Source organism: Natator depressus, chromosome 11, assembly GCF_965152275.1.
Source record: "Natator depressus isolate rNatDep1 chromosome 11, rNatDep2.hap1, whole genome shotgun sequence".
Classification (NCBI taxonomy): domain Eukaryota; kingdom Metazoa; phylum Chordata; order Testudines; family Cheloniidae; genus Natator; species Natator depressus.
In genome coordinates this window covers 44,812,633-44,835,817 of record NC_134244.1, presented here as the reverse complement: position 1 = coordinate 44,835,817, position 23,185 = coordinate 44,812,633, and the positions used below count along the sequence as shown (strand labels likewise).

Below are 23,185 nucleotides of genomic sequence, written 5' to 3'. Positions count from 1 at the left end.
GTCTTTCATGTTCTTATCCCAATTTTACAGGAGGGGAAGTGAGACACACAGAGACTAAAGCCCAAATCCTCAAAGGTGCCTGACTTCCATTGATTTCTTTGGACTAGGTATTTAAATGCTTCTGAGGATGTGGGCCTAAGTGACTTGCCCAAGTTCACGCAGGAATCTGAACAGGGAATTTAACCTGGGTCTCCCAAGTCCTTATCCAGTGGCTTAGCCACCAAACCATCCTTCCTTGGAGGACTTGCGTGACGCTTTGGGCACCATTTAAGACTCACTTCAGCCTTTACAGGGCTTACATGATGCACAGGGTCTTCTACAGGCCCTTTAGACATAGGTGAATTTAACCCTTTTTTAGCAAGGTTTTATTTAAAAATAAAACCAAAAATTCTCAAACAGGAAACCTAGCACCCAATCTTGCAAGCTGGTCTCTGCAGAACCCCATTGCCGCCAATGAGGCGGCATAGTAGTGTCAGCCTGTAAAGCGCAGGTCACTGGATCAGGGCACCCATTTGTATCTTTTCTAACATTACACAACATGATAGCTCTTTTGCATCTCTCGTTTAAATATAACTGGTATAAATGGGGGGAATTGGGGAGTGGCCACTAGCAATTACTGTTACTGCTAACATTATTGTAGAGGTTGTCTGAAATCAGCAAATTCTGCTTCAGCAAACACTGATGTAAACCTGACTTGAAAACTGACTCTCTGCTTCAGGTACAAGAAGGGCCAGAAATTGACTGCAGATGAGCACTTAAAGCTTTTACAAAAGGAGACAAAGCATGCTTTGTTCATTCAGAAGGTGTGTGATGCAGATGCTGGCCTCTATGTTGTTCGGGCTAAAAATTCTAGTGGCACTATCTCATCAAGTGCCATCCTCCATGTGAAAGGTAACAAGCCACCTATCACAAGAATAGACTGGACAATGCTGTGTGTTATCTATATTAGTGTATCACTAATGTACTGGCTATTCACATAGTAAGTGTGATACTGACAGCACCGGGACTTAATTCTCACAGACTGAGGCAACAATAAATCAGTTATCTTCCACTGCACCTTTCACAGACTGTACCAATCTGCTTCTGTGTCACACTGGATGTTTTGTTAATGCCACTGCTACATCAGATGTTCATCTTCCTTTAGCATATTAATGTTTAGTTTAAAATTTAGTTGGGATGATGGACATAGTTTTGCACTCTAAAACAAGATGGCTTAGACTTAATAAAAAATCTTACAAATTGTGCTGTTTGTAGAGATCATGTGTCAAAGCGCATCCAGGAACATGGTGCTCAAATCAATGCATATAGCATGATGCTTATTATATCAAAATGTGTTGTTTCTGGTGACATTTTTCTCATGTACACTTTAAATGTCTCTTGGTATGGTGTAGCTACTCAAACCCATACAGTACATCATTGTAATATTCATAGCTGCACTGGCATATACCAGATAGCTACCTTCTGTTTTAAATACAAGGGCTCTGCTTAATAAAACGTGCCTTGTTTGAGTGACTTTAAAGCAAGGGGATGGAGCCTCAGCTACTGTAAATTCTCATAGTTCCACTGAAGTCAGTGAAGCTTTGCTAACCTTCTCCAGCTGAGGCTCTGCCCCCTTGTTGTCAGTGATGGTTAAGTAAGAGAAGTAGCCCCTGTTTTTACAATATTCCCATGACAACCAGATCTTTTCAAAGTAAGACTTTTTCAATATACTTAGCTATCCTATGTACCCACTGCCTCCATATATGGCATAATTCTTATGATCCTTTTTTCTCTTATAAAATGTTAAATGAAAGATATAGATGTTTTATACTTCCACCTGTTAACATGAAAAGGGACAGATAATCTTCTATGCATTGGACCTTGAGCTCATTTTTAATTCCTTTTTAATAAATTGTTTTCAAAGAGATCAAGGGATATACTCAAAGGGTTGGCTAGTGTGTGCAGTAGGATAAACGATAAAACAAAAAGGAAGGATTTTTCTGTGAGTTTTCACTTAACTACTGCAATGAGAAATGAGCTGCAACTTTAAAGCTGTAACATTCAAAAGAGGAATTTGCTTGCATATGTTACATTTCACTTCTGATAAGGACAAGCAAAATATTGTTTTATTATAAACATAGTTGTGTCAGTGTAATAGCTTTGATTCAAAGAATAATTTAGTTAAGGTTTTTGACAAAGGCAAGAAAAATAATTATGCCACTGGAAGACTTTGCCCATAATTTATTAGCCTACTTAATGGGTGAGATATTCAATTTATTAATTCCTGCTATTTCTTATGAAACTTAGACACATCTATTCATACACTAAAAGCAGTAGGTGAACATTTGAATGTTTTTCTTTTATCCTTAATTTACTGCTTTCACATAATGAATTTGCTTGTGTGGGAAATTTATAAGGGGTGGAGAGAGACTTACAATCTCTTACAAAATTTACATTCTTGACTGTACAACATAATCTGAACAGAATCTATATTTCAAATACCAGGGGGCCAATGAAGCCAGAGACAAACATTTGGATTTTTGGCCCAGTGGCTGCAATTCTATTAAAATCTTGTAACTTTGAAACAGGAGACGTCCTCAAGGCAACATACCCTAGCAGCAGGGAAAGGGGGAGCTGGCAGGATGGGGGAAGACAACATACTATGAATAGAATTTGTATTACCCCTAAGTCCAGCCATCTCATGTAAATTTTGTTTCATAAAGATTCTTCTAAGTAAGCAAGCCATACCCTTTAGTACTTTTCAGGAAATGTAGTTTTCATTTTACAATAAACTAATTTAATAATTACTAACCTCTTGAATGTTTTTGAATTTTTACAGAAGAAAAAATCAGTTTTGTATTTGTTTCCATGTGATTATATCCATGTTCATTGCTAAAAAACAACCACGTGGAGAATCCAACTTGCATGTGCATTATAATAAGCACTGAGATAAAACAAACCAAAATGTCCCTCCAACATGACGTAATGCATTTCACATTTTGCCTGTTGTTGAAATATCAGTGCCTGACTGCCTGATCTCCATTTACAATAAACAGAATTCTGGAGGCCAGCAGAAAGCCAGCAGTTTTGCAATCACTACATGAAAAGGTGCTGTGTCTAATTCAGCGCCAGTTCTTTTAGCACTTTTTATCATACTGGTTTAGATTGAATTATTGCATTGCTGAGTGGATTCTAAAGTCAAAACCCCCACCAAGAGGGTAATTTGACTTTCACCATGAATTTTCCCCACAGACTGAAAGCCACGGGCTTATTTTTGTACCAGCCCATTTTCTGTGCAGATATGGGCAAACATGTTGAGTCTCCTAGAGTATGTCTACACTGCAGCTGGAACTGTAATTTGGATGGATGTACACAGGTTAGTTTTGATTTAGCTAGCATGCTAAAAATAGCAGCATAGCTGCAGTGGGTGATGGGGGAGGAGGGAGCCAGGCTAACTGCCCAAGAATGTATGGCACCAGTCCTTGAGATCTCTTGAGACACAGTTTAGGAAGGCATTAAAAAGGTTAAAAAACACTTCTTTAGGAGATCAGCCCTGGCTGGTATGGGATCCCAGCCAAAGTGCAAACCCCTTGGGGAAAGGAAGGTGCATGCAGATGGGAGACCTGGGCTTGCAGTTAAGTTCTTCTGTCACTACTATGGGATAGAAAAGAAATTTGAGGTAGATTTATGTTTAGATACTTGGGTCTAGATCAGTGGTTCTCAACGCTGGTCCACTGCTTGTTCAGGGAAAGCCCCTGGCGGGCCAGGCCGCTTTGTTTACCTGCCGCGTCCACAGGTTCAGCCGATCGTGGCTCCCACTGGCCAATGGGGGCTACAGAAAGCGGCGTGGGCCAAGGGACGTGCTGGCCACCCGTCCAGCAGCCCCTGGAGTCTTGCCGGTGTTTTAAAGGCAGCAAGATTGGGCCCAGGATGCTTGCTTTCCTTGTCAAAAGATCAGCTTTCCTTTTTAATCAAGCACATGCAAATTGGTCAGGGATGCAACACCATGCTCTGGGTGTCCCTGCATATCCACCTGCTGGAAACTGGGACTCGATGACAGGGGATGGATCACTCTCTAATTGCCCTGTTCTGTTCATTCCGTCTAAAGCACCTGACATTGGCCACTGTCGGAAGACAGGATATTGGGCTAGATGGACCATTGGTCTGACCCAATATGGCCCTTCTTATGTTTCTTTCTACCAAAAAATAAAATAAAATAAAAATCAGGGCTGTTGATTAATCACAGTTAACTCACATGATTAACTCAAAAAAATTAATCATGATTAAAAAAATTAATCGTGATTAATTGCACTGTTAATAGAATACCAATTTAAATGTATTAAATATTTTGGATTTTTTTTACATTTTAAAATACATTGATTTCTATTACAACACAGAATACAAAGTATACAGTGCTCAGTTTATATTATTTTTTATCACAAATATTTGCACTGTAAAAATTATAATAGAAATAGTATTTCTCAATTCATATCATACAAGTACTGTAGTACAATCTCTTTATCATGAAAGTGTAACTTACAAATGTAATTTGTTACATAACTGCACTCAAAAACAAAACAATGTAAAACTTTAGAGCCTACAAGTCCACTCAGTACAACTTCTTGTTCAGCCAATCACTAAGACAAACAAGTTTGTTTACATTTATAAGAGATACTGCTGCTTGCTTCTTATTTACAATGTCACCTGAAAGTGAGAACAGGCATTCACATGGCACTTTTGTAGCTGGCCTTGCAAGGTATTTATATGCCAGATATGCTAAACATTCATATGCCCCTTCATGCTTCAGCCACCATTTCAGAGGACATGCTTCCATGCTGATGATGCTTGTTAAAATAAAATGCGTTAATTAAATTTGTGATTGAACTCCATGGGGGAGAATTCTATGTCTCCTGTTTTGTTTTACCCGTGTTCTGCCATATATTTCATGTTATAGCAGTCTCAGATGATGACCCAGCACATGTTCATTTTAAGAAAACTTTCAAAAGCAGATTTGACAAAAGGCAAAGAAGGTACCAATGTGAGATTTCTAAAAATAGCTACAGCACTCGGCTCAAGGTTTAAGAATCTGAAGTGCCATCCAAAATCTGAGAGGGACGAGGTGTGGAGCATGCTTTCAGAATTCTTAAAAGAGCAATACTCGGGTGCAGAAACTACAGAACCCAAACCACCGAAAAATAAAATCAACCTTCTGCTATTGGCATCTGACTCAGATAATGAAAATGAACATGCATCGGTCCGCTCTGCTTTGGATAGTTATTGAGCAGAACCTGTCATCAGCATGGCTACAACAGTGCCATGCGAACACCTGTTCTCACTTTCAGGTGTCATTGTAAACAAGAAGCGGGCAGCATTATCTGCTGCAAATTGTAACCAAACTTGTTTATCTGAGTGATTGGCTGAAGTAGGACTGAGTGGCCTTGTAGGCTCTAAAGTTTTACATTGTTTTATTTATTACATTGTGTTATTTTTTGTACATAATTCTACATTTGTAAGTTCAACTTTCACGATAAAAAATATTGCACTACAGTACTTGTATTAGGTGAATTGAAAACTATCATTTCTTTCATTTAGAGTGCAAATATTTGTAATCAAAAATAAATATAAAGTGAGTACTGTACACTTTGTATTCTATGTTGTAATTGAAATCAATATATTTGAAAATGTAGAAAACATCCAGAAATATTTAAATATTTTATTGTTTAACAGTGCAATTAAAAAAGTGCTTAAGGATGTGCTTAATTGTGATTAATTTTTTTAATAGTTTGACAGCCCTAATAAAAATAATTCTAGATATGGAACTAAATTGTGCAGTCCTTATTTGGTCATCTCTCACCCAAAATTCACACAGCTTTCCATGAGATTTTTGCCTAAATAAATACTTCAAATTTTGGCCCAGAAAAAGAAAAGTCAGAGAGAAATAAGCCAGCTTTAGTAACTGAAATACATGAAAGGAAAAGGAATACTTGTGGCACCTTAGAGAGCTGTAGCTCACAAAAGCTTACGCTCAAATAAATTTGTTAGTCTCTAAGGTGCCACAAGTACTCCTGTTCTTATTGTGGATACAGACTAACACAGCTGCTACTCTGAAACCTGAAATACATGATTATTTTTTAGGAGTACACAATAGATGGGCTGGGCGATATGATATTTACAGTATTGCTGCATGGGGGCAGACTGAAGTGCAACTTAGATGAAGAAAAATTTTGAAAATACTTTTATTTTAGTGAAGTGAGAAGATATTTAAATCACAATTTTACAGATAGGGTTCTTTTAATCGCTGCCTGGTACTCAGGTTCTCTGTGGCTGTTTGCCAATAAACAAAGAGACCGCATTTTGCGGGACACTGAAGGGCCTCTTCCAAGTGTTAATACTGGGATTGCCAAGCCAAGGTGTCATACGTGCTGATTGTTGCCAAATGTCCTGATGGCAAACAGACCGTGTGGAGACTCTCTGTTCACTGAGCCTAATGAGCTCTGAAAACTATCTGCTGGAAACCGCAGCTAGCGTCTGTTCAGGACAAACAGCGTGAGGGCTCCAGGCTCTGATTGCTTGTTACCTCTCCTAGCCGCAGAAGGGTTTACTCTGGCCTCGTCAAACATCCCAGCCATCATTTCAAACCCACCATTTTGCTTTCAGCCCTTTCCCTCGGGAGCTGGGTTTTGGGCAGGCTGCATGGCCCCCGGCCCCCGCTCTGGGACCACTGACAGGCATGCAGAAGGGTCGGACGCTGGGGGAGTGACTGTTTTAAACCTGACCCCCGTGTAACGCTAGACCTGCCCCCTGAAAACTGGGTTTGAGCCAGCAATGTTATAATTACTTAAGAAACGTAGCGACCACCCAAACCCTCTGCTCATTAAAAGGGCGAGCGAAAGAGACTGCCCGGCTGTGTGGCATCTTGTGGGGTTGAAACAGGTCGGTGAGCCCGTGGCCAGAGGGCGGGAGGGAAGGGGTTAATGTCTCCAGAAGGCGCCCCGCGGCTCTCGGCCGTCAGCGGGAGCAGGTGCGGGCGGGGGCGAGTCAGCGCGGGAACGGCGCTGGGGAAGGCTCAGGGCTTTCCTTGGCGCGGGCGCGGGCGCGGGGGCGGGGGCGGGGGCGGGGGCGGGGACAGAGGGAGCGGGGGCTGAGGCTGAGGCTGGGGCTGGCGGGGAAGGTGTGTTTTCCTCTCAGGGCGGAAGCTGCTGAAGGTATGGCTCATCCCGCGCTTATCAGCGGGGCTCTGCTTGTAACCGGGCTCTGGCGTTTGGCGGAAGAAAGGCAGGTTGCTTTTAAAGGGGCAGGTTTCAGAGTAGCAGCCCTGTTAGTCGCAAAAAGAAAAGGAGGACTTGTGGCACCTTAGAGGCTAACACATTTATTTGAGCATAAGCTTTCGTGAGCTACAGCTCATTTCATGGGATGCATTCAGTGGGAAATACAGCGGGGAGATTTATATACATAGGGAACATGAAACAGTGGGTGTTACCGTACACACTGTAACCAGAGTGATCACTTAAGGTGAGCTACTACCAACAGGAGAGCGGGGAAAAAACCTTTTGTAGTGAAAATCAAGGTGGGCCATTGCTAGCAGTTGACAAGAACGTCTGAGGAACGGTGGGGGTGGGGGAAATAAACAAGGAGAAATAGCTCTACTTTGTGTAAAGACCCATCCACTCCCAGTCTCTATTCAAGCCTAAGTTAACTGTATCCAGTTTGCAAATTAATTCCAGTTCAGCAGTCTCTCATTGGAGTCAGTTTTTGAAGTTTTTTTGTTGAAGAATTGCAACTTTTAGGTCTGTAATCGAGTGACCAAAGAGATTGAAGTGTTCTCCAATTGGTTTTTGAATGTTATAATTCTTGACATCTGATTTGTGTCCACTTATTCTTTTACATAGAGTCTGTCCAGTTTGATCCACGTACATGGCAGAGGGGCATTGCTGGCACATGATGGCATAGATCACATTGGTAGATGTGCAGGTGAACGAGCCTCTGATATCGTGGCTGATGTGATTAGGCCCTATGATGGTGTCCCCTGAATAGATATATGGACACAGTGGCAATGGGCTTTGTTGCAAGGATAGGTTCCTGGGTTAGTGGTTCTGTTGTGTGGTGTGTGGTTGCTGGTGAGTATTTGCTTCAGGTTGGGGGGCTGTCTGTAAGCAAGGACTAGCCTGTCTCCCAAGATCTGTGAGAGTGATGGGTCGTCCTTCAGGATAGGTTGTAGATCCTTGATGATGCGTTGGAGAGGTTTTAGTTGGGGGCTGAAGGTGATGGCTAGTGGTGTTCTGTTATTTTCTTTGTTGGGCCTGTCCTGTAGTAGGTGACTTCTGGGTACTCTTCTGGCTCTGTCAATCTGTTTCTTCACTTCAGCAGGTGGGTATTGTAGTTGTAAGAATGCTTGATAGAGGTCTTGTAGGTGTTTGCCTCTGTCTGAGGGGTTGGAGCAAATGCTGTTGTATCGCAGAGCTTGGTTATAGACAAGGGGCAGGAGTTCTAGTCATGTGTCGTTGAGCACTAAAAAGTTCCACCATTGCATGCAGGGCTGACCCTTGTTATCCTGAGTGCCAGAGCCTGTCTGAGTTTTAAGAGTGCTCCAGAACAGGTGGCCATAGCAGCTTTAGCATTCCTTTGTATAGTTCCTGGAATAAAGCTTCTGTTACTAGCCAAGAAGGCATCCTGGGTTGGGATTTCCCCCATGACTGAATATTGGCTGAGCAGCACCTCAGCAGTGAGTCAGCACACCATAATTTCTCAGGGAATTTCCATGTGCTGGGTGCTGGAGAAACTTTTTGTTTCTTAACTAGAAGTTGGAGCTGCTGTTCACAGATCTGAAATGTTAGTCCCAGGCAGGAGAGATTAGTGATGTACCAGGTGGGATGGACAAACTGGAATGTGAAATGCAATTTCATATACTTTTATTATCACTAAAGTTGCGGTGGGGAAAGTGGGGTACCTGATGACCCATGTGATGAATCCTCTCTGTTGAGCCTATATCTAAACATTTTAAACCTCTATGCTTCTCCCAGCCCCCCCCCCCCCCCCCCAAAGAGCTGCTGTGCTGGTTTTGGTTTTGTTTTTTCTTTAAGCAACCTGTTGCAGAAATAATTACTTTGTTTCTCCCAATGTGAAATCCCTTTCACGTCCAAGAGTTACATTAATCTGGGGTGATAGATGGGCAAAAGACAACCTGGAACCAGGGACAGATTTCAGGTCCACTATTCTCTAGACCAGTGGTTCTCAAACTTTTGTACTAGTGACCCCTTTCACGCTGCAAGCCTCTGAGTGTGACCATATTTAACACCATTATAAATGCTGGAGGCAAAGTGGGGTTTGGGGTGGAGGCTGACAGCTCGTGACCACCCCCCCTCCCCCGGTAATAACCTCATGACTCCCTTAGGGGTCCCAACCCCCAGTTTGAGAACCCCTGCTCTAGACCTTTAGAGATTGAAATGGGAGTGTTATACTACTGAAGACCTGGGGGTGGGGAGCTCTTTTCAAAGAGGCTCTAAACTTGCTTCCAGCCTTGGTGGCTAATGGGATGGGGAGGAGTATGGGGAGAAGGTGACCAGCCCTCTGTGGAGTAAAAAGTGGTTCAGGACAATTTAGAAAAGCTGGACGAGCACAAGTCCATGGGGCTGGATGCACTGCATCCAAGGGTGATAAGGGAGTTGGCTGATGTGATTGCAGAGCCATTGGCCATTATCTTTGAAAACTCATGGCAATCGGGGGAGGTGCCAGATGACTGGAAAAAGGCTAATGTAGTTCCCATCTTTAAAAAAGGGAAGGGGGGGGGAACTACAGGCCAGTCAGCCTCACCTCAGACCCTGGAAAAATCATGGAGCAGGTCCTCAAGGAATCAATTCTGAAGCACTTCAAGGAGAGGAAAGTGATCAGGAACAGTCACTATGGATTCATCAAGGGCAAGTCATGCCTGACTAACCAAATTGCCTTCTATGATGAAATAACTGGCTCTGTGGATGAGGGGAAAGCAGTGGACGTGTTGTTCCTTGACTTTAGCAAAGCTTTTGATACGGTCTCCCACAGGATTCTTGCCACAAGTTAAAGAAGTATGCGTTGGATGAATGAACTATAAGGTGGATAGAAAGCTGGCTAGGTCATCGGGCTCAACAGGTAGTGATCAATGGCTCTGTGTCTAGTTGGCAGCCAGTATCAAGTGGAGTCCCCAAGGGTGAGTCCTGGGGCCGGTTTTGTTCAATATCTTCATTAACGATCTGGAGGATGGCGTGGATTGCACCCTCAGCAAGTTTGCAGATCACACTAAACTGGGAGGAGTGGTAGATATGCTGGAGGGTAGGGATAGGATACAGAGGGACCTAGAGGATTGAGCCAAAAGAAATCTGATGAGATTCAACAAAGACAAGTGCAGAGTCCTGCACATAGGACGGAAGAATTCCATGCCCTGCTACAGACTAGGGACCGAGCTGCTAGGCAGCAGTTCTGCTGAAAAGGACCTAGGGGTTACAGTGGATGAGAAGCTGGATATGAGTCAACAGTGTGCCCTTGTTGCCAAGAAGGCTAATGGCATTTTGGGCTGTATAAGTAGGAGCATTGCCAGCAGATCGAGGGACGTGATCATTCCCCTCTATTCAGCACTGGTGAGGCCTCATCTGGAGTACTGTGTCCAGTTTTGGGCCCCACGCTACAAGAAGGATGTGGAAAAATTAGAAAGAGTCCAGCAGAGGGCAACAAAAATGATTAGGGGTCTGGAGCACATGACTTGTGAGGAGAGGCTGAGGGAACTGGGATTATTTAGTCCGCAGAAGAGAAGAATGAGGGTGGATTTGATAGCTGCTTTCAATTACCTGAAAGGAGGTTCCAAAGAAGATGGATCTAGACTGTTCTCAGTGATACCAGATGCCAGAACAAGGAGTAATGGTCTCAAGTTGCAGTGGGGGAGGTTGAGGTTGGATATTAGGAAAAACATTTTCACTAGGAGGGTGGTGAAGCACTGGAGTAGGTTACCTAGGGAGGTAGTGGAATCTCCTTCCTTAAAGGTTTTTAAGGTCAGGCTTGACAAAGCCCTGACTGGGATGATTTAGTTGGGGATTGGTCCTGCTTTGAGCAGGAGGTTGGACTAGATGACCTCCTGAGGTCCCTTCCAACCCTGATAGTCTATGATGGCAGATCGCGAAATATTAATATAAAATTAGAAAACCATGTTCGATCCATTTGCAGTTTCAAGATGATATAATGGGGGGGGAGCAGGGAGGGATGGAAAGCCTTGATTGCCTATAGCAATCTGTTTATGTCCGTTAAAATTATTGTTGTTGTTAGAAGATGAACTTTGTTGTCACTGCAAACTTTGTAGTATATACTAACGTTCAACAGGAAGCCAGATCAAATCTGGAATCCTTGTCACATTATGGCTGTATTTGAACAGATGTTTCAACTTTTTCTGTTCAAAATAAGGAACATTTGGTTCTACACTCTCCTGATTTACAGAACAGAAATCTCTATGATGGCAAAAGATTCACTCTGTGTCATAGTATCCCACTGAGTCAGAAAGATATAGGAAATTTCATGTAATACACCACCTTTGTCCAACATAATTCCACAGTGCTAAACAAACACTTCTACTACAGCTAGGAAAGTGACTGGGTTTTGTTTTTACTGGTGCAAATTAATCTCTTTAGCGACAGTCACAGAAACCAGAGGCAGACACCCATTTTAATATTCTCAGCTGGGATGCAACTCTTTGACTCATACACTTGAATCATGTATGGTATATGGTCTCTTGGCTGGTTAAAGTCACGTCAGTCTGTAGGATGGCACAATGTCTGCTCACAGCATGTTGACTGGAAACTCGCCCTAAACCACATTCTGAATTTTATTTTTAAAATAATTTAGAAGGTGCCCATCTACAAGGTGTGGGCCCTTCCTATTACTTAGATACACAAAGATAGCAAAGATGAGCAGCTTCTTTGAGTGCTAAGTTTTCATCAGAAAACTTTTTGTGCCAACGCTGGTACCACATAAATCATTCTATCTCAACGCAGCCATTGGCTCTACCTTACTGAAAAAACAATAGCACTGAAGTAATGGAGAAAATGAACAACTCCTTAGGAACTCGCAGCCATTTGTGGTGGTTCATGAAACTGTATTGTGATGGGTGCATCAGAAATTCATTCTGACATTTTGGTGTATCAGCTTATTTGCAACAGGAGAGGTTTCCCCATTAGTATCAGGAAATAGCAAAACTTCAAGGATTAATGGCTTAATCTGAACACCCTTTAATTCTTTTTTTTTTTTCTGTGGGGCTTGGTACCTTGCAGGATCACCTACTGGTCACAAAAAAGTAAACATGGATGCTCCAAGAGGGGCAGGTGATGTAGAACAAATAGGTAAATGCAAGAGAGAAACAAAAGGGGAGGGAATAGGAGTTGGGGAGGATACAGGGGAGGGACAATGGGAGACAAATAGGTGGAAAAGAGAAATTTTAGAGACAGAAGAAAATGGGGAGCAGGGGAGGAGTGGCTCATCCATGCTGCCAGAAACCTTGCTTGTGCTTCATGGAGAGGAGCTGCTGCCACAGGATTGATTACTGCAAAGTAGGAAATATGAAACTAAAAGACAAATGGAGAATAAACGAGGAGAGTTAAATTTATTTGGCACTGGAACAGGTTGAAATTTTTCATTCAAAACTTTCTTATTGAAACTAAAAGCATTAGCAACGTTTCTGTTTTTAAAAAAATAATAAAAAATCTGGGGGTTTTGCCCACATGGAACATTTGGAAACTTAAAATGTCTTTTCTCAGTTAAAATACTTCCAGTTTGCATAATTTTTCTTTACATTTCCAGGGAGATTGCCTCTGACCTGATTTGGAAATCAGAACCTTCAGTATACTTAACTTTTTCCCTGGACCAATCCTATTCTTCCCCAGTGCTCATTTAATCCAAATAAATTGTGTTGCCTGTGTCTGCCTATAGTTTAACTTGCCCTTTGCTGGTGGATGGCAGTTTGGAGTCTAAATAGTTTCCAATAACCCTCTCTCCTTAGCACTCCCACTGAATATATTTAGTAGGTGATTGTAAAGAGCTTTTCATTCCAAAACTATCTCTGCTTCCAGCTACACAGCAACATTGGATAGGATCTAACTTCATAGTCATTAATATAAGAGCACTGTTTGAGGATATAAACTCCCTCTCCCCAGATCTGCTGCTTCTTCTATGCCAGCCACATCAAATACCTCTTATTTGTAGCTTAAAGCCATGGCCTGCAATAAGGGGTGTATGTGGAGTTGCTTCATTTCAATGGGAGCACCTAAAGATATGCCTCTCACAGGCCAACAGTTTGTGATGGGGGTGGCCTGAGGAGTTGACATAGTTTTGGCCTCTGGCACTGGTTAATTATAGACTTTGTGGTAGCCAGGGGAGATAGCAAGGGCTCAGGACTGTCCCAGCCACGCTTGCTCTCACTCCCTGCTGGCCCCTGACATGCACCTCTGCCAGAGACTTTTGTATGGGGGACTAATGATCATTTGCTGTTAGTGTTGTTGCACACTCTTGAGGGATATACTGATTTTGCTCTCACTTTTGTGTATTGCAGGAATCACTCTGTTGAACAGAATTACTCCGGTATAAGTGAGAGCAGAATCACACCCAAGAGTTTGTGAAATTTAAATCAGTGAAATATTTTGAATAAGGTTACTAAACCCTAATAGCTCTATTATATGAGGGTCTTGTATGTACCTAAAGGATTTACCCTCACAATGAGGTAGCTAGCATGCATACAGTGGGGTTTGCCTTGTATTGTTCTTAATAAATCTGTATGCTATGGTACATTATGAAATAATGAAGGAGAAAAAGAGAATATATATTTCTGATGTGGAGGGGAAGCAAGATATGATTTAAGTGTCTGGGCTGCTCTAAAAATCCTATACTTTGTAGCAATCTACCTTAGTTTTTCATGTGGGGCTTAAGTGGTAACTTAAGAGTGCATAAATCCTGTTCTGTCCTTCAGCATTAGTGTGAATTTGACCCTTTTATAGAATAGGATTCTTGTGTGCTTCACTAAGCTGCTAACCTGGAAGGATGGAACAGACTAGAAAAGCAAAGAAAAGTATGATATGCAACAGTAAGCCTAGCCCAAAAGTTTGCCAGTCTTGACATTGTTCCTTAAACTTCTGTAGGAAATGTGTTTTACTATTCACTGCAGTAAGGTAATCCACCATATATTTATCTATTACTCACATAAAGAATGTGATTATCTAATGCTACCTTGAAATTAATATCACTCTCCTGCTGCATGGAGATCATGATGCTCGCCACCCTGTGTGCCAAGGAGAGTTTCACCATTCCCACTCCATATCCATGCTAAATAAAAGAAATATAATTTCAAATGTCTGTCCTCCACTGCTGTGTAAACTAGTACTCTTGAGATTCAACCATAATCATGGATTCTTTTCTCCATGCAATAATCAAAAAATTATGAAAGCAGAAGAGTTTTTTTGCTTGTGCCATTTCAAGTACAGTGTACGCTTTTTTTCAGTACAAGGAAAACAACCAAACTTCGTACAGAAATTTGGACATACAACTCTACAAGAAGGAGAAGATTTAGTGCTGCATTGCACTATACATGGAATACCCAGACCAAATGTTGTTTGGACTAAAGATGATATCAGACTGGTAGCTGGAAACATCAGTGTATGATTTAACTTTTTTAAAGTGTTCCTTGGGGAGGGACATAGTATATCTTTCTGTGTGCTACTAATTGTTGTCTGCACATACTTTATTATTTTACAGATTGAGAAATTAGGTGACTCCTATTACCTTTTAAAAAGAAATGTAGTCCTTGCTGATACTGGGAAATATATTTGTGTTGCCAGCAATGAAGTTGGGGAAGCATACTGTTCAGCTTTCATAAGAGTTACAGGTGAATGCCCCTCCTCCAATGCACATTATATAATTAAAGAGAACTTTGTTACCACTCTCACTGACATATATGTTTTGTTTCAGAGAAAAATGAAAAACCAGAAATTCTCTCTGTAACTGAGACAAAATCAAAACAGGAACAAGGATATTTTTCAGAAAAAATGAGTGTCCCTACAACTGAAGTGGGACAAGGTCAGAACACATATTGTATGAAAGGTCAAAGGCCAATGGCTAAACACCTGTCAGTGAGGTAACTTCAGATTTACTCTGAGTACTGTGTCTTGTAATGTACTGTAGTGGCTGTACTGAGTTTCATTTATGAAGCATGCACAGGACCCTGTTGTCTTACAATACACAAAAGTGAGTAAGTGAATCATAACATGACTATCATCTGCATTTAGATTTCCATCAGAAGATATAGATCCATATACAATTTATAAAATCTTATAACTAACTAACTATACAGTAGAACATAAGTGTAACTTACATAAATGTAACTTGTATGTAGTGTCTAGCCTAGCCTTGTCAGTTCCAGGATATTAGAGACAAGGTGGGTGAGGTGATATCTTTATTGGACTGACTTCCGTTGGTGAGATAAACAAGATTTCAAGCTACACAGAGCTCTTCTTCAGGTCTGTGTGGCTCGAAAGCTTGTCTCACTTGATCCAGTAAAAGCTATTACCTCATCCATCTTGTCTCTGTAAATGTAACTTATCATTTATGAATATATAAAATATTCATAAATGAGCTGGGGAAAGGGGTAAACAATGAGTTGTCAAAGTTTGCAGATGATACAAAATCACCCAAGATAGTTAAGTCCAAAGCAGACTGAAGTGTTACAAAGGGATCTCGCAAAACTGGGTGACTGGGCAACAAAATGCCAGATGAAATTCCGTGTTGATAAATGCAAAGTAATGCACACTGGAATACATAATCTCAACTATTCATACAACATGATGGGATCTAAATTAGCTGTTAGCACTCAAGAAATATCCTACAGTCATTGTGGATAGTTCTCTGAAAACATTGCTCAATATTCAGCCGCAGTCAAAAAAGTTGTGTTATGAACCATTAGGAAATGGATAGATAATATGACAGAAAATATCATAATCCCACTATCAAATCCATTGGTATGCCTACACCTTGAATTCTGCATGCAGTTCTGGTCATTCTATCTCAAAAAAGAGATATTAGAATTGGAAAAGGTACAGAGAAGGGCAACAAAAATGATTACTGGTATGTAACAGCTTCCATATGAGGAGAGCTTAGAAAGACTGGGAAAGTTCCTCTTAGAAAGGAGATGACTGAGGAAGGATATGATAGAGGTCTATAAAATCATGAATTGTGTGGAGAAAGTGAATAAGGAAGTATTATTTACCCCTTCACAGAACACAAGAACTAGGGGGTCACCCAATCAAATTAATAGTCAGCAGGTTTAAAAAAAAAAAAAGTAAGTACTTCTTCTTACAATGCACATTTAGTCTGTGGAACTCGTTTCCAGGGGATGTTGTGAAGACCAAAAGTATAAATGGGTTCAAAAAAGAATTAGTTAAGTTTATGGAGGATAGGTCCTTCAACAACTATTAGCCAGGATGGGCAAGGACATAAACGCATGTTTTGGACATCGGTAAAGCGGAGACTGGATAATAGGGAATGGATCACTTGATAAATTGCTCCCTATGAAGCATCTGGCGCTGGCCACTGTCAGAAGACAGGATACTGGGCTAGAACACCTATTGGTCTCACCCAGTATGGCTATTCTTATGTTGTGTATAACAACCTCTTAGACTGATTGTGCAAAGGCACTTTGGAATAAAGAGTGTTGTAAAAATTCAACTAAGCTTCTATTACATGCTGGTATAGCTGAAACAAGGTATCAACACTATTGCTGCAAAAGGATGCACTACTAACCGGTGCCAAGCAGGCATAGGATTTTGTAAGTGAAATGGTCACAGGCTTGGCAATTTGTTATATACATTTTCTCATTGCTCATTCTCAAAGTCTCTCCCAAGGAAATTATTTCATTCATGAATTGGGCATATTAGGTGAACAGTAGTACATCCTGCACTCTCATTGGAAGAGAGAGAAGGTGCTATCTATACATGATCTCTTTACTCAACAGCTGGAAAATAAAATCAGTGGTGTGTTCTGCAAAAAGTCCCAAGTTAACTTAGCAGGAGCACAAGGGTTTTTTAAGCATAGCAAAGGATGCCACGCATGACACCTCCTTTACCATCCAGGTACCTTATTCAGTTTCTTTAAGTCCTATGCCTACACATTTAGTTACCAAGTTTTCACCAGAATAAAACTGTGACATGAAGGCGGGAGAGAGGAGTGATAGAATTCTTCAGTGTCATCAATGACATCACTAGATTCTGAGGAGACAGTGGTCATATTCTCACTGGGGCATTAGCACTTACTGTGACACTAAAATGGACAAAAATAATTTCCTACTTATAAGCCAAAGTCTTATGCCAGAAAGGTCAGTATTTTATCAAAATATTAGATCCATAAGTGATGACTATCACTCGCATGTGTTGAAATCTTTGCTAATCATATCTGGTTGACACACAAGATCAGTTTAGTGCTATCCTGAAAAATAATGTTGGGTTCACAGTGACTGCTGCTAGGAGTATGAACGTGTTCAAGTTACAGGGTTTGGAATGTGGGTTTTAGGAAACGCTTAGCAAATTCATCCCAAAAGTTCTGTAAAAAAATTGAAAGCTCTCACAGAAGACTTCATGCCACATTATGGTGATCAATGCATTTTCACTGGCTGTATAGCATTCGCTGCTGTGGTTAGGAGTCAGACCATACTTTTGGATATGTGCACCAACCCCAGTGAAGTTAATGCGATTTGTGTGTATTGTGTTTCTGAAGGCAGAATTAAGCTAAAGTTGATAGTGGCTACATCAGTAAATTTGCTCCATTGACCCTCTTTTTACAATCCTCAAAAAAGCAAAAGTGACAGAATTATGACCATTAAAACAGATCAACAACTGAAATGACACTTGGATCTTCAGGATAAGGTACAGAGGTTTCCAAGGTACAGGAGATACTTGACCACTCACATCAAGGAGAATTTGGCAGGTATTTTACAGTATTTTGAATGCTGCATAAAACAAATGGAATATTCTCATAAAAGAGAGTGGACTTCACTTGAGAGTGAAGAAAAGCACTACTAGAAGGGGAGGTTTGTTGCAATAAGAGAACTTTGATTACACCTTTTCTTAGGAAAGCATCTCTATCCGTCATAGTCGAACTGTAGACAAAATATGCTACTTTTTAATTGAACTAACATGCACATTGAGAAAAAGAGGTGTCATCAACTTCTTCAGATTGATTTGGGATAAATTCACAACTGTTCAATTGCCCAGTGCAGGGCCTATGCACAGCTTTTGTCCTACTTAGAATCAATTTTGAGAACTTAAGTATGTGGGACATACGTGGTGCATAACCCTTGAAATGTCTTCCTACACAAGGCTAAATTTCACCCTCTGATTTACATTCTACTTTCTTGTGCAAAGTGCTATGGGGTAAGTATTTTTCTCCCTAATCATTTTATATTCTAGGTCAGTGGTTCCCGAACTTGTTCCGCCACTTGTGCAGGGAAAGCCCCTGCCGGGCCAGTTTGTTTACCTGCCACATCCGCAGGTTCAGTTGATCGCGGCTCCCACTGGCTGCGGTTCACTGCTCTAGGCCAATGGGAGCTGCTGGAACAAGTTTGGGAACCACTGTTCTAGGTCTATGTTAACTGACTTCTCCCTAGTATCAGTTCACTGTTACTTTGTTTAGAAACATAAACAAGGGGAGGAGACTGAGACTGGATGAAAAACCTAGGGTTGAAGTTGTGATGACAGATCAGACAAGGAGATGGGGGGTTGGAGGAGGACTGGGACTGGCTGGGCAAGGAGACTGGGCCTAGAAGCTGGTGGAGGCAGGGGGAGAATAGGCTGCTGAAGGATGACTACACTAATTAGAAGGCAGAATTCATGCTAATGAATATTATGATGATGTATCGAACAAGGAGAGCTGAGAGAAACTTGGAATTTCCATCCAGTGGGAAACTTTGGTATGTTGATGTTTGTTTTCAGCCCAAATCAGAATGAAAAGTCAAAATATCAAAACTTTAATGGTACATGTTCTAAAAGAAAAGACATTAAAATATTTTTTGAAATGTATCAAAAGGAAACATTTTGTAGGGGTGTGGGACTCTCTTAATGCAACACTGGGGTTCAGTCTCAGGTGAGACCATGGTGCATTATGGGAGATGTCACTTGGCTGTGGAGCCAAAAAATAAAAGGAAAAATAAAAATGTGAGGCGCAGGGGAAGCTAAAGTGGACACAGATTAATGATGCAAAACAAAACATTTTGGTGCAGTTCAACAAACCAAAATTATATGATTTGGATCAACTTGACCTGAAATTAAATATTTTGTTTTGATTTTATTTCCTGGTGCCAAAAAGTTTTTATTAAATTTTCCAAAATAAAAATTTCCCTGTGGAAAATCTTTATTTTTTCCTCAAACCACATTTTCTGTCAAAACCAAAAACACTGGAAAATTCCTGAACAGTTCTTCTAATGAAGCATGTTACAACTCTGTGAAAGGTAGATTGTTTGGATATCTTTTTGTCTTAAAATGCCCTGAGAACCTAAAGTGAGAGGCTAAGGGATTTAGGATTATTTCCATTTAGGATTATTCAATAGAAAAAATCTCCATGAATCCTGCTAGCAAGTAGCGAATGACTGTTCCTGTTTCCTGTGAAAGTGGTTGAGAGTCTGTAGGACAGCCAACATGCTACTAAATAGCCTTCAACACTCTATCTAAGATCTTACCTTTATATTGGTCAGATCATTGTGTATTTGCTGCCAGAACTTTCATTATTATTGTGGTATTCTTGCTCCTTCATTTGGACTGATGATCTCTCTTGAAGGAATAAATACCTGAGTTTTCTCTGTAATCTTCACATCCTCTAAAAGATCTGGTGTGCTATGTTGATAAGAGTGAAGAACCAGCATTCTTGGAATCTCTTCCCATCTCTTGTGAGATATGTGTTGATCTGAATCAAAGCTCATAACACAGGAAAGAGAACTAGAACATATGCCATAGGCAGCACATTGGTTGCAAAAACTGCTCTTATATTTCTTCAAAAATCCTTTCTCCCTTGGTGCTCCTATTCAAATCCAGCTGAGAAGGCAAAGGTCCATGCTTTGTGCATCATGGTGAAATGTCATCTGTTCCAAAGAAAAAACAAAAACCTGAAGACTACCTTAATTTTTGTTAAGGAGAAGCAGCAGGTGAAATTTTGTTTTGTTGTTGTGACTCCTCTGCTTGTACATAACACTGCTTCTTCTTACTCTTCACCAGTAATATAAATTTTAGGCCAGTGATGTAATCTGTTAGGGATGTGATTACTCCATATTTCTGTCCATGATCTTGGATATTTTAGGAGCAGTTTTGTCAAACCCCATAGAATGGTGAATGAAGAGTGCTGTAATTTACGCCAGATTAAAATGTAGCTGATATTCATTTAAATGTGTTTGCTTGCACAGGTTAAAACATAAACACTGGCTGCAGAGTGCCTGTTTTTCAAATGTGGAGTCGCAAGAGGTTAACATCAATTTGAAGCATGATCCCATACTTCTCTTGGATACTCCAGAGGATATTATAGGGGAAATCTAATTAAGAAGATGGGTTGAACTTCAGGATGCCCAATTTATGAGTGGACTAATTGCTTGCTGTGAATCTTCATGGAGATTTGACATTGTGGGGGGGGAGGGGGGAAGGGAATCTCTGAGTACTGCTTAATTAATACCCGTTAAGAACATGCTAGTAATTTAGAATTTGTAATTTGTTTCTCTATATTTCATTAATAAAGTCACATGCATAGCAGAATCTACTTGATGTAAATGTTGTGGTTTCGACTTCAGTTGTTTTATCCTGGCTTGTAAGACAAATTAGAAAACACACCTTCTTTTGAGGTGTGTTTATAAGTGATATTAGTAAATTCCCCTCTACTTTTTTAAGTACCTTTTCATAGGCCTCTCAAGACCACAGTCATCCTTGTTGGTAGGTCAGTTTTCTTGTACCCATTCTGTCAGCAAGACTGAGAACAAATATCAAGTGTGGTACACAAGCAACTGAAGGAGAGAAGAGCAAGTTTTCCCCCTTTTCCTCTTAAGTAGCTAATGGAGGACTTCAGTTCTTCAATTTTCATTGATACAGGCAAGGGTTAATGGCTTCTATAATCAGGGAATGATAGAAATAAATTTTTGTCTCTGTGGCTGGCTAATCCTATGTATTTAAAACCTGGAGTGGGGGGCTGATTAGTTCCCAAGGTCTCTGGCAATGCTCCTAGGGAGCCTGTGCATGGACAAGGAATCATTTCTGGCAACTGGAAGGCGGGGCCTACTCAGGATTGCTACAAAGATGGTCTCTGGGCAGATGAAACTTTTTAAGGCAGCTTAATACATATATGCATCTTGTTTGCAAGACTTGGATTATAGTGCCTGGTGATAGGCCACCTGTCACTTTCACTTATGTTGGAAAACTGGGTTTCTTCCTTTGGATTGCAGACGCTCCTACAGTTATCCTTAAAGAGTTCCAAGACTACCACCAGATCAGCAGCAGACATTCTAGAAGCCACTTAACACCTGCAGTGGAAGTATTGGAGGAAGAGGAACAGTAAAAGCCATAGTTTGGTTATCAATTTGAGAAGGAGTTGAACCAGCAGGACTTTCAGACTCTAAAATAGCTGTTCCTCAATGGTCACTCGGATCCAAATTTTCAAAGCCCCATGCAGCAGACAGTTCGTGCAACACAGCCTCCTATTCCTATACTACTGTGTGTTATTTGGCCAACATAGCTGATGCCGTGTGCATTTTGTAAAGCATGTCTGTGGTGCAAAGGTTTGGAAAATTGATACTTTAAGTGAATGTCCTGTGTGCCCAGGTGAGTACTAGGTTTATGCACCACTTAAATCCCACTGTAGCCCTGTTTTGGAACTTTAAGACTTTGCTCTGGCCCTCTACGCATGGGGGTGAACTTCACCCTTGCAAATGGGGACCCAAATAACACATTAGCAGTTGTCTCTCAGTCTAAAACCATGAACATAAAAAATCAACAAAGACAAAACCTATATGCTGTGAGTCCCCTATAATCATCTTCAGTCAATAAATACTTCACTTATACATCTTATTCACGCAGGTATTGACAGTGGGCTAAAGGTCAGTGTTAAATATTTTATTTTTAATAGCCTTTAAACCCAGGGAATTGGAGTATGGGCTATTTAATTACATGACTCACACATAGACTGTAAAATTAAAATTGATAAACACTTTAGTTCTGTAATATCTCTTATCAGCTGGACTGTTTATAGAAGTAGTGTTAGAAATTGCAGGATAACTAAATCTCTGAAAAAGTGATTCTGTGAACATGAAATTGTGGGGTTTTATGTCTATTGTCCCTGATTCCATAGCCAATTTGCTCATTGAAAAAACAGTGAGTTTTTTTGTTTGTTTGTTTTTTAATTCCCAGACCTTCAGACACGGCTTGGGATTTGAAAGTCAAGCTCGGTTTTTGCTTTTTGTTTTGTTTTGGTTTTTTTCCCTCCTACTCCTTATCTGGCTTACCATCCTGACTGTTGATTAAGTTCCAGCTGTGGATTTTTTATTAACAATGTTAGGTAATATATGAAACAGAATTCAACACACTCTCCCATAGTTTTGTGACACTGCTATGATTTGTCATTGTCAGCAAGGCAAATAGATATAACTGTGAATGCACACAGGGAACAGATCTGTTAAGGTGTCTTTTGTTTACATACTCACTTTTCTGACAATAAGCACACCTAAATCACTCATAGAATCCTAGAAATTAAAAATGGAAAAGATGTAATACATTATGGAGACCATCTGCCTGCTATTTTATGACACTGACACACACATGCACACACAGAGCACTACAGCTAAGACTGTTTTCAGGAGAGAGATGGGAAGATTCATTCCTAGTTGGTATCTTCTTCATTCAAAGCCTCAGTTCTTGTTTATCTTATCCCACCATCTCAGATAGCACCAGCACCTGACAGCAGCATCAACTTTTCAGCTGTAAATGTAGGCATCCTCCAACAGACCCCATCACTCAATAGCTGACCCCTAGGAGGTGCTATGAGTGGAGAAGATCAGCGTAGTCTGTGTATTCTCTCCAGGTTCCTATCATTATCTTTGTCATATTTCCAGGCTCCATTAAGGGCCCTGAGGTTGGTTAGTGTGGAACTTGGCTTTCTCACATGGTTGTGTAATGGAGTGCAAGCATCCCAA

The 23,185-nt window shown here is 40.8% G+C and overlaps 1 protein-coding gene across 5 annotated transcripts in view; it reads left to right on the top strand.

The window, feature by feature from the left end:
• CCDC141 (coiled-coil domain containing 141) overlaps positions 1-20,637 on the top strand; it is a 153,450-nt gene extending 132,813 nt beyond the window's left edge. For all 5 annotated transcript variants that reach the window (XM_074967681.1, XM_074967685.1, XM_074967680.1 and 2 more), the window contains 5 exons: positions 719-891; positions 14,483-14,637; positions 14,737-14,866; positions 14,950-15,115; positions 20,420-20,637. In XM_074967681.1, coding sequence (XP_074823782.1) covers positions 719-891; positions 14,483-14,637; positions 14,737-14,866; positions 14,950-15,115; positions 20,420-20,549 — 754 coding nt within the window. In that variant the 3' untranslated portion in view covers positions 20,550-20,637. The remainder of the gene's footprint in view (positions 1-718; positions 892-14,482; positions 14,638-14,736; positions 14,867-14,949; positions 15,116-20,419) is intronic.
• The last annotated feature ends 2,548 nt before the right edge of the window (positions 20,638-23,185 follow it).